This window comes from Pteropus alecto, unplaced genomic scaffold (genome assembly GCF_000325575.1).
Source record: "Pteropus alecto unplaced genomic scaffold, ASM32557v1 scaffold20, whole genome shotgun sequence".
Taxonomy (NCBI): Eukaryota; Metazoa; Chordata; class Mammalia; order Chiroptera; family Pteropodidae; genus Pteropus; species Pteropus alecto.
Genome location: NW_006436298.1, coordinates 27033609 through 27045894, shown reverse-complemented (window position 1 = coordinate 27045894; position 12286 = coordinate 27033609). Strand labels below are relative to the sequence as shown.

The following is a 12286-nucleotide window of genomic DNA, read 5'->3' as shown; positions in this document are numbered from 1 at the left end:
AGGGAAAGAACCCCACCAGAATTAGCCAAACCTTCTTTTGGCTCCATTTCTTAAAATAACCAGCTAATTGGAATACAAAAAACCCCTCACCCCACAGACCCAGATTCACTTGAAGTTCCTTCTAGACTCAACAAAACCATATTCTCATGGCAAGGCTGTGCAGTTAAATTCTGTATCTTAGGTGGGTGTTGCTACCCCACTTAGTGATCACTTACTGACAAGTTGAGCAGTTTACAAAGTCCTTAAATTACCCCATCGCAAGAACACAAAATTCAAAACAGTGGACGAGCAAGTTCTACTGCAGTCAAAACAAACAAAGACAAAATGGGTAAGGTAGTATTTTCATTGTTCAACACTGTAGGTAAGTCTTCTTACATTCCGCACAGGCAGAAACTGTTTGGTTAGCATTAACTGAAGCCAACAAAAAAAGTACCAACCATTCAATGTTTCCTTCTTGCCCCTTCCTCTCAGAATGTTGACTCAAAGAAAATTTAACAGGGCAGAGAGAGACATTTGGAAATGTGACAGAAAAACAAGTTCTAACTCTCAGTTGTGTATCAGACTTGGCCTTGTGCCTCTGGTTTAAACTATGGAGGAGTGTGGATTTGTTTTAAAGCAGCAGAGGCCCGCAGCACTGCATGGAATCCTGCCTGGCTCAGGCAGGGCAGGCATCGGGTTAATTTCATTTACAAATGGGGGATTTTGGAGGGTCCCTTCTCCCAAACCATATCTGGGACAGAGTGGCACAGTCTTGGAGATTTAAAATATAGGACTTAGAAGATACGCAGATATGGACTTTATACCATTTAGACGGTTTCTACTAACATCAGCTAAGTCTCTTCATTCCAGAGAAAAGACCGATGGTAAAAGATGTGTTATCCAGAACATTTTAATGGGCATGGACAACATAAAAGTGTACCTTGTTTGGAAAGTACAGCACAACGCATAACCAAGGTAGGGCTATTCATCTTACAAAATGTTTTACACTTATCGGTATACATCGTACAGCTAATAATTTCTCCTTTCTGCTTTCTTTCTCCACATACACTTGGAAATCCTTTTACCTTCAGACAATTTGCTGAAACTATATGAAGCAGAGTTGAGTAGTTCCTGGGCCTAAGACCTTGTAATCCAGTACAAACAAGAGCTATACTGGAAACAGAAAAGGACAAATAAGAACACGACCACCTGGAATTATAGCTGATTTCTGCTATTCCAAAAACTAGTCTTTAATGTTTCAATCTTGTTTCTATAATAAATTCAGAAAGGATAAGGATATCTAAGACATGCTTTCATGAGTTTTAAAGATAAGCTGGGACCCTGAAAAATGAATTTAATTAAGAACGGGTGACTCCAATTCTAGAAAGCTTTTTGATATTAAGTCAAAGACCAACAATCTTTCAAAAGTACCATCAGGGTTCTAGACACTACTAGATTGTAGGGGACTGAGGAAATACAGAGTAGGCGAGGGGCCACTTTGACCATGGGGGGTGGAAAGGGAGACTGTGTCAAATACCAAGAGTAAAAACAAGTGACCTGTGACAGTGACCAGGGCAGAGGAATGTGCCCTGGGTACAGCAGCCCATCTCTCTGGCCTACTCTCCGGGCTCTTGAATATCTGTGACAATTTGTTAAGTAGCAGCACTTGGAACCAGCTTATGAATGTGGGTTCTAAAAAGAAATCCTAAAAATGGCTAGTTTTACTTACAAACCCCACAATTCTCCACTCATTGCTGCAAATTTTAGTTATGTACTTAGTTTGAGGCAGAGACTGCATGCGTCTCTGTATCTCCCCCATGCAGTAGGCCCTTTAATACTTGGTGGTTCAGATGCAGCATCAAATCAATTATACATTTTGTCAGAGAAAGGATTATACTTAGCAGGGAGATCAAGTGCATACTTCTTTCCTATCTGTTCCCCAATATGCCTCAACTGGTCTTATAACTTTTTTTTTTGGTAATTTTTGTAAAACAAGGAGGACCATGACAAGGAGCTAATGATAAAAAGATGGCAAGAATTACCTGCCTAGTATAATGGTTGTCTACATGAGTACATTCTGTTAACTTACGTATTGGAAAAATAATGTTATTTTATGAAATTATTGAATTTTATAAAAATACTTTACGTGCATAAAAGATGTCAGTTTTATTTTTAATTTTGTTACATTTCCGCTTGTATCTACAGCAGTAAAGCATTATATAGTTTATGCAATGTTTACTTGTCTATTGAGTTTTTAAAGATTTAACATTAACAATTAAAATAGTTTTACTATTAAAAAAAAAAGAATTACCTGCCTAACAGATAAATCACAACAAAATATAGAGCAGTCTCAGATTTTACAAACTGGTTACAATGTATCTGCAAGGTAATCTGTGTTCTCTGGAAGGAAAGGGCTCTACATTTTCAAATCGACAGGTGTCCCCTCTAACAACACTGCATCCAAAAACAGAATCCTGCCAATGGGAGGATGCAGCATCTTCCTTATTCTGTAAAGATAGGAATGACAACCTATCAATGTGAGAGTGTAGCTTACATTGTCTCTATAAAGACACAAAATGCACAACGGGTGACAAAAACTTGGCTACAAAAAAAATGTACTAGGCTTGGGGTCAAAAGAGGACAGATTTCCAAACCTTGATCCAGTGATATGTTTAAAACGATAGTTGAAACCTTCACAATGCAGGCATGTCTGGCTCTGATTTTGCAACCAACAGAGAATGAGCTAGAAACATTGGTTTACATGCCCACATACTGCTATAGAACACTAGTTACATACTGAGAGGCATCAGAAAGGAGAAGAACCAACTCATGCTCTAGGAGCCTACAAGCTAAGTGTTTTATTATAAGAGAATGTTTAGAGTTTATAGTTTGAGGAAAACAGTAAGCAAGAATGAACCAAATCAACTCAGTCTTCTTACAACTCTAGTATCATCATCCAGTGAAAGTTTTCAGAAATTTCCAAAAAGTAGCTAGAATTCAAGTATTAGGGATAATTATGGATTTTAATAACCACATAGATGCCTGATGGGCAGGGCCTCTTCTCATGCTTTGGACAAGCTAAATGCTATTGTCAGTAGGATAACCCGAAGCTGGTGGACCATGGGAGGAAGAACATATGAGGGATCTTAGAGTGCCCACTTACCTGCCCAAGTCACCTGGCTTGGTCATGCACAAAGGACACACCTCTTTCCCAAATGCAAACTGCCTTAAGGTATACCACCTTCTCTTATTAAAGGACGAAGCACAGAAAAATCTGAAGCAGAAGATCTCTAAAACAACTTGCTATCATTCCATTACCCCTCCCACTTGTCAACTGTCTTACTGAGACTGAAGGATAGGATAAGAAAGCTAGAGTAATGGGAAAGGACATGATTACATTAAAATAAAAGGAGAAATAAAGCAAAGGTATACAAATTATTTATGAAAAGTAATTTAAAAAATATTGCCATTGTTTTCATGTGCAATAAATGTATTCTTGAAATTTTCTGGAAAAGGAATCATTTTAAATGCACCTGAGAGACTGGCAATTTTAATATATGCTATTAGGTATATAACATTATCTGTAAAGTACAGAACCGTTTCATAAAATAATTTATTTCAAAGTCACCTTCTATAATCACGGCATATGCAAAATCCTTATTGAGTCCACTTAAACAGATCCATAGATACAGAGAAATAAGTAAACAGGAGTTGAGACTGCAGAGCTGGTAAAGAGAATGTGGAGGAGAAGGTACAGAAGTCAAGCACTGCCACAGATGATCTGGTTTATTGGTGTGAGCCTCAGGACAGCTACTGACATGTGTCTTCTCTGGAGTCTAGTGTGCGCTACCTCCTCCACCCAAACAAAAACTGCTTTACTTTTCCTTGTAGCCAGCCCTGCCAGTTCTAAGCCTGTCCTCTCGTCTCTCTTCCTCAGTGCTTACAGGTTTGAAGCACCTCTCACAAAGGTGGGGAAGATGGCCCAGAGCTGATGTGGATCTCAGCCCAGGTGTGTAGGTGTGCCAGAAACCCTTGCAGCCCCCAGGGTGGAGAGATGAAAAACCAGCCCTGGCCTTGGAACACACCTATCTGGCAAGGTGAAGAGGAGGGAAGCCTGGCAAAGGGCATAACAAAAACCCAACAGCCCTGAGAAAGCACACCTGTGCTCACCATGACTAGAAAACCACCCTGCATTTCCCAGGGGAAAAGAGAGTAGAAAAGGGAAAATAGGGCTATATTGTCCAGCACTGCAGGCCTACACTCACTGCTTCCATGTAGAAAAAGGAAGTCTTAGCTAATAAATGGTACCTTGAATAGAGAGGACTTCATTTTCTTTAATTTTGTTGTTTAGGTATTTTTCCTCCTAAGCTCTGTCACTTTGTCATGAGGGAAAGGCGGGTACTTAGGGGCAGGTTGAGCTAACCTCACAAAGACAGGCTTAAAGACGGCTTGCTCAAGTCAGGTCCCAAGATGAGGGGTTGTCTTAGGGACTTCACTGACCAAAAACCCAGGTCTAGGTAAAAGGAAATTGCACTGCAAAATTTTAGGCCTTTGCTTAGTTTCATCAGCACAGGCTCTACCAGCATTGAGACAGTCCTTCAACGGTAACTTTCCAGATGCTTCTGGGGGCTTTGGAGAGAGTTACAAAAAGAAGGGAAAAAAAACAAGTACTAGAGGTCGTGAAGCCATAGAGAAATTTGTTGCTGAACAGCATGGTCACCAGATGTGTGGAAAGTTTTCCAATAGTGCAATTAAAGACCAAGCATTCTCATCATCGGCTTGAATTTATGTCAAAAAGACAACTACCCGTACCAACCCCTTTTGGAATGGGTAAAATCTTTGATCCTTAACAAACTGAGAGAGAAAATAAAGTTGTACATTTTATTTATTTGCTAGAAACTATGACAGATTCAACCGCAACGGAAATTGAATGATCTAAAGTACTTCAGTGTCAATTGTTCCACTGAACCAATATTTTCCCATGCATACAGCACTTATTAATCTCAACAGTATTGCTTGAAGGTTACTCCTCCAAGCCCTTAATTATTTTCACAATCGATGATGATTTTCTCCATTCCCAATTGAACTGCCTTCTTGAATTTCCAGTGTTATGTTTTCCCAAAGACTATTCCCAGGTTTTATGCCCTATGATTCTTGCTGTAATGATGAATTGTTGGCCATGGTTTGTCTTTTAACTTCATATTTATATAACTTTATGTCATAACTTATAGCAAACACATATTTTAACATACAGGTAAAAAAATTATTTGCATACTCATAAAAACCAGAGGAAGAAAAGTTTGTTTTGTAGGATTTGGAAAGGCCAGTTTGGGCTTGTATTGCAAGCTGAAGTGTAAACATTTTTGAGTTCCCCTAAGATGTCTGGGCCAATGTAATAGTCTTCTTTGTTCAGGGCAATGACTTCTAATCTCAGACTTGTGACACCCCTGGGTATCTCCAGGTATCTCCAGAGGTGTTGTAAAACTCCCTCCACAAAATGCCAAGTAAAATATTTAAATTAAAAATATGTCACAGATGTTTGGAGGCAAGGGAGGGTGTCCTGAAATAAAAAAGAACAGTCATGGATATTACAAAAACTTGATCCTTGGTCAATTATATTTTAGTCTAAATCAATGACGAATAGATAAAATAATCAAAGGAAATTAAGCAAGATGAGATAGTCTGTATGTGTGATTTTGTGGTTGGGGGTGATAGGGAAGGAGCTGGTTACTTGCAACACTATTTCTGTGGAAAACTCTTTGATCTCTTTATTTATTTACTAATAACTGATTAGAGCTGATCAGCAATTGAAAACCCAGTTCATAGCTCTTCTCTACTTTCTTGCACTAAGATATTGGTGGCTTAAAGCTGACTTAGAGGATTCAGTATTAGTTTCTTTAAAACAAACAAACAAATTGACAACAAATAAGAACCACAGACACTGGCAGCTAGGCAGGGTAAGCTTAGCATAATTTTGTCAGTTTTCCCCTGAGCTTCTGACTTAAATTGTTATTTTGACATTATATGGGGGGCGGGGGGGAGCGTGTTATACATCGCTGCTCTCAATATTCAATTCTTAACTTTCTTGGTCACTACTTGGTAACTAAAAAACCTTTGTGGGCTTGCCATTGGGAAGCTGACCTACAGCCATTATATTTTACAATAGCTTCCAAATTTCCAATAAAATATGCTTCCTGATGGGTTATTGCCCTCAGGCTTCACAGCTCTCTTTATTCAGAACACCCACTTCAGTCACTTGATAAATCTAAACATGGATTTCCATAAAGAAGAGTCACACACATATGCACTCAAAAAAGATATCACTAAAAAAAGTACACATTTTTTCATTAGACAGGCTTACCCTTTTCTCTAGAGAACTTAACTTCTCTGTTTATTTTTTATTTTTCACATCATGCCTATTTAAATTTAGGTCCACATTTTACATTAAGCCCTAGAATTCCAGTAAGAAATTCTTAATTTTCATTTAATCCTTTATCTACTCTGTTAATTGCTTGCCAAGACCAAGCAAAGTTCCTTTAAACTAGGTCGTTTGCATCCCACTTCCAAAGTTATCTAAAGAATCAGACACCTGAAAGGTATAAGAAAAAGAAGAAAGTATTCTTGCCTTATTTGTAGCAGTAGCACTGGATCCAGGGACCACGGGCACATTCGTCACTTGAACTGAAAGATAATTATTATCTATGAGTGGCCAAGCCCCTTCCACTTTGCACGTCTGGAAATGATCCTTGAAAGTTCTAAGGTGAGGATCTCCGAACAAGCCACAAAAAAGGTAATTGGGAGGATTCTGGTCCCCTCCCCTGTGTTCTCTGGCTCCTGTGTGGCTGTGATAGTTACAAGGGTCATGGGTCACTTCAGGGTTGGTAGAGGATGTGGGCCCATCTTTGGAACAGTTCCTCTGGCTCATAAGGTCACTGATACCCAACACAGCAGAATGGTATACCAGGTTGCCACGGCAGGCTTTTGAAGTTCGCTGGGTGCAGCCAGCATAGGCACGCAGGGCCTTGCAAAACTCAGAGTCAAAGCCATCAATGGCAGAGTTCAGGTGTGAAGTCAGGGACACAAAGTCTGTGGTACATTTCTGGATTCGACATTGGGCCGGCTGTTGGCAGTCACCTATGGGAAAGAAGATAAGACCACACATTTTTTAAATGCTTCATAACTTCCTGGGCTACATGAGAAAATGACATTCTCCTCTGGGAACTGTTTGTTCTATTTCATATACTCCTATTTTAAGAATGCCTTCAGAAATAGGATTGCATTGTGCTTCTCTGATTCCTACAAATTAAGCCACTGGGAGAAAAATTGCATGCAGTTAGTTGACTTAAAACTTTAAAGCATGGGCCATTGTAGGTGAACATAAGTCTAGTCCAGTGTTCTTAGGTTAAAATTACAAGGGAATGGTCAATACATATTTTATCAACTTTGCTCTTGTTTATAGATTTTGAGAAAGAGTCCTCTTCTCTAAGGACAAGAAAAAGATGTGAACTCTGATTTTGGAAACTGCATAAGGAATTTGCTTTGGAAAGCATTGTCTATGCAAAAAACCATGATAAAAGCTTCCACGCCTCAGGTATAATTGGTTAAAACACTTTTACCTGATTCTAGTATGGATACAATGCAAGAATATCAAGAAAAAATCCAGGCACTAAGTTATTCTGCATTTCCTGACAGAAAATTTACCAACAAATTGTATATAAACTAATAATTAATCTCCTGGTTTCTACAAAGCGTAGATGTTCTTTTAAAAAAATAAAGTGATTCATCTGACCAAGTTATATATTCACTTCTCTCAACATCCATCACCCTAAGATTCCAGCTCCCACACAGTTCATCAGTAAAAGTACACTAAATTAAAAAAGATGTAACATTGAAATCATGTTGCAGAAACAGGTAATTCCATTTTTTTTTCCCCAGAAACACAACAGGACACAGACATCTTTGGGTATATAAAAAGGACTTTTTTCTTTAAATCAACAATTCATATAAACTTAATGACTGAAGCAAAGCTCAAATGAAGTAATGAAAAACCAAGTATTACTGCCCTCGTATTTAAAATTAAGCCAATTTTTACATGATGTTTAGCCATTAGCTTCTCACATAAAAATTTATAAAACCTCTCAAGCACCCCCTCTCCTCCCCCCCAAAAAAACACACACAAGAATTGTCAACACTAGGTCAGGAATGTGTGCCAATCAGTTTAATATTCTGTTCTATAAAGTAGAGACACTAGAATTAGTGAAAAGAAAAATCCTTTTCTTTTTCATCCACCTCAAATTTTATAGACATGAACTGGAAGATATATTTGTGTTACTTAAACATTCTTTATAGGTCTGTAAACTATGGAGGAAGTCTCAATCTCTTCAAGTCTTAGGTTCCTCATCTGAAAAATGAGGAGGTTGTTCTAAAATGAACTTTGTAACCTTTTTTATGCATAAAATACCTTATAATTCCTATTCTAGGTGGGGAAAAAAATCAGCAGAGTATTATTAAATATGTAATAACTTAAAGATGTGGGTATAACAACCTCTAGGATAATATCAAGATTTAGAACTCCTGATAAAGACTTAAAACTAAACCTATTAAAAAGGTTTTTAGGTAAACATAATTAAATATATATTTTAATCTTTTCAGTGGCAAATTGCTTTTAAATCTGAATTAAGAAGCCTGTAATCTCTGTTTCTGGCTTCAATTGGGGAGAAAAAGGTAGGAGATGACCACCTTTCAAGATACTTCCCCCATTTTTCCATTTCAAGGACCAAAATGGGAAAAATGTAGTCTAGATTGGACATTCACTTAAACATGAGAAAAGGAGAAGATTAAATTAATCACAAAAACACTTTCATGTTTGGCCTATTTGGTTTTTGCACATTTCAAAGTTGACAAAAGCAGCTCCGATATTTATAGAGTTCCTCTCTCCAAAGTAGATATATCATTTCAAGTCTTTTTACTCAAAAAAGCAAAAGCAAAAACAAAACAAAATCAAACAAAAAAACCCCAAAAGTCATTAAAGCCATTTTACAGATGAGAAAATCAAGGCAAAGGATTTTAAGGCCTTGTCCTGGCTGGTTCATACACAGCTAGTAGTATGAAGCCTTTTCTCCAATTCCATTTTCCTTCCTGCTGTCTCCCCCAATTCCTGACTCCCACAATGGTACTTGGTAGCTTTAAAAAAGACTTAAGTAACTGTTGTATCTATTTTTTCTTTTCCGTTTTAAGTCAGAGTTACAGCAAAGAGAAAGCAAGAAAATAAAAACTAGGCCAGGATCACTCAGTAATGAACAGTCTTTAGACTACAAATAAATGACAGCACAAGAACTTTCCGCTAAACTTGCAGTGGCTATTTGTTCTTTTTATGGTCTATAAAATCTATCTGAGCGTACATATACTTATAATTATTTCAAATAGTCATAAAATATTGAAAGTAAGAACAGCATGTAAATGCAGATGCAACTGTTCAGAAGAGAAGCAGAATTTAGATTTCAGCTCCTGTCCTTTCCTTCCTCCTTCCCTTTTTTATAGCAGATAAGTGGTGATTCTTTAGAGAAAACTCACATCAAACAGAGCTCCTTGGGTTATTTTGTTTTAGATGAGGTTTCTAACAGCCTTTTTGAATAGAGATGCTGGGAGGGAGGAGGGCTAACTAGAGACAAAGTGCTTTTGGGTCAGCAGTTTCAGCCCCATCGCAGGCTCCTGTATAATGACTAATTTGCGGCATACACCCAGAAATATTCAGGCTTCACGAATTTCTAATGACAATGAACACTTTGCTTGTTACAAATGGTAAAGTAAGCCTCCTGTCAAAATGCCAAAACAATGCGGAGCAGAAATAATCTCAAGGATGTAGCCAAGAAGGCCATGAAGTGTATGAGTAAGCAAGTAACTCCCATTTGGATCTCCATTCAGGAACTACATAGGTTTGCTTAAGAGAAGAAAAGTAAATGAAAGTACTCTTTTCATTTCTCATGAGCAGGATTCAAAATCTGCAGTTACAGATCTCTATTTTTCGAGTCAGATCATCTGTAATAGGTGTGACAGTATTTTCATTCCACTTAATGAAAGTGCTAAAGGATTTTCAGATCTAGGGCTCTTGATAATGATTCAGACAAAAAGACTTCTCCACTCAAAGTCAGTTTCCTCAAGGCCAGGACTGCACGTGTGAATTTGCAGCACAATCACCAGTTTATAATAAAAGAAACAAGATATGCTGAAGCTGAATTAAGTGAAATGTGAAACCATATGGGGTGCTGAGGCAAATTATATAGATCCAGGCAAAAAACATATGGTAGCCCATCTACAAAGAGCACTCTGCTAGGCTCCCTGCTTTGAGAAACAACCCCTGCATTTCAACAGCACTACTCTTCAAAGACATCTCCCAAAAGGAGGCCTCGTTTCTATAACCAGATTAATTGCTCCATTCCAACATTCTGTCCACAGAAATCACTCATCACAGCAACTTTGGCTATAATCTAATGGTGACTTTAGTGACGACATACTAAGATACTGAGAGGAGGTTCACATTCCAAGTTTTTGAACTAAGTAAGGATCTTTAATTTTCTAAAACTTCAAACTAACTTCTTAAGTCTTTCATGGGCCAGCAAAGAAATCTTCGAGGACCACATTCCAATTCTGTCATAAGAACCTATGGCAACTAAGAGAAACAATATCCAAGCAGTCAAGAGGGACACAGTCCCATCTATCACTTCAATTCTCATTTCAAGAAACCTAAACTTTGACATTGTGGACACATATCTTTCACAAAAAATACTTCTGAATATATCTGACACGTCATGAAAAATCTTCCATATAACTGTAAGCAGATTGGTATTATTTTCTAAGGTTCTAAAGTCATTAATTTAATGCCTTAATAGTTCTAAAACTTGCCATTACACTCTTTGTTAAGACTTCAATTTATGTTTTCCCAAGTGACAGTGTTAAAATGCAGATGTTACATCACAATGCAGTTACACAAAGTAAATTAAGCTGTCTCTTCAAATGCCATATTTCCCCCCCATTATTTAAAAGACCTCCCAGATTTTTAACATGGGCTGGTACAACTTAATAAATACAAATTAGTCCCCACATTTGGGTAGCATTAAAGTTCAGGATTCTCCAAATCAGAACATTGTGACTGTTGCCATACAAACCCAGGACAAAAAGATCTTGCAGAAAAAATTATCTGACGCTCTAGTTGTTCTCAAACTAAAAGATGATTTATCTTTCAATTTGGTATTTAAAAATTCTTTGTCTAGACAAACTCCTATAAGTGGTCTTACTTGTAAAGAGCGTCCTAGAAACCCCCAGCTTTACTGAGATAATATAATTGACACTTAACATTATGTTGATGAAACGAAAAAGAAAAACAGTGTCACAGGCAGGCGTCCTTCGCTAAGAACAGACTCCTCACTGCTGCTTCCATAGGGGAAGCGCCGACCTCCAGTAAGGAGCAGATCTGTCAACTCCTCCTGGAACACGCGGCTAGCCACAAAGCACGAGTTTCTCCAAAGAAGTTGTAAGCCGAATTAAAAGCGGCTTTCTTAAATACTAAAGAAATCCCTGCTTAAAGAAGTTTAAGTTATTTCGAGATTAACCTCCAAGTTTACAAACTCCCGAAAATCTTTCCATCTGGTGCGATTTCTTCGCCTCGCCACCCCCGCCCCAACTCCAGAGCAGCAGCACAAGGCTCCTTGTCTCCCCTCCGAGGCGGCGGCGGAAACCTGATCCCAGCCTGACTTTCGGTAAACACCAATGCAGAGAGCAATAAAGCATCCGGAACATTTGTCTCGGGCACGCAGCCCCCACCGCCTGCGCCTGCTAAATCTTTGATAAGCGGCTGTTGGAAGGGAGATTTATCAACGGTCCTAGCCGAAGGCGGGGAAGGCCGGAGGGAGGGAAGAGGCCTCTCCTCTGCGCCCTTGGGCGCGCCGCACCGTCGGCGGGTGTGTTCCTGCAGCCGCGCCGCGAGCTGGGCTAAGGTGCGCGTCGGGGACTTGCGAGGCCTTTCCCGTTGCGACATGCCGCCCTTCCGCCCCAGCAAGCGCCTTCAGAGCCCGGGGTGTTTGGGAACAAAGCACTTGGCCCTGGGGCTGGCTCCCTCGCGCGCGCGCCTCGTACCTGCGTGGAGCAGCCCAAGGCTGAGCAGCAGCAGCAGCAGCAGCGCCAGGGGCGGCGGGCAGAGCCGGGGACCGCGGCGCTGCTCAGCCCCGGCGGCGACGGCGGCGGAGGCGGCGGCAGCGCAGGAAGGTGCTGCTCTCAAGCCCATGCCCGTCCATGCAGGTCTCGTGGGCTC

The 12286-nt window shown here is 39.5% G+C and overlaps 1 protein-coding gene across 1 annotated transcript in view; it reads right to left on the bottom strand.

The window, feature by feature from the left end:
- The window catches only part of RGMB (repulsive guidance molecule BMP co-receptor b), a 20948-nt gene extending 8668 nt beyond the window's left edge, over nt 1-12280 (bottom strand). The window contains exons 1-2 of the mRNA XM_006913243.3: nt 12112-12280; nt 6605-7113 (exon numbers count right to left, since the gene is read on the bottom strand). Coding sequence (XP_006913305.1) covers nt 6605-7113; nt 12112-12259 — 657 coding nt within the window. The 5' untranslated portion in view covers nt 12260-12280. The remainder of the gene's footprint in view (nt 1-6604; nt 7114-12111) is intronic.
- Between the last annotated feature and the right edge of the window lie 6 nt (nt 12281-12286).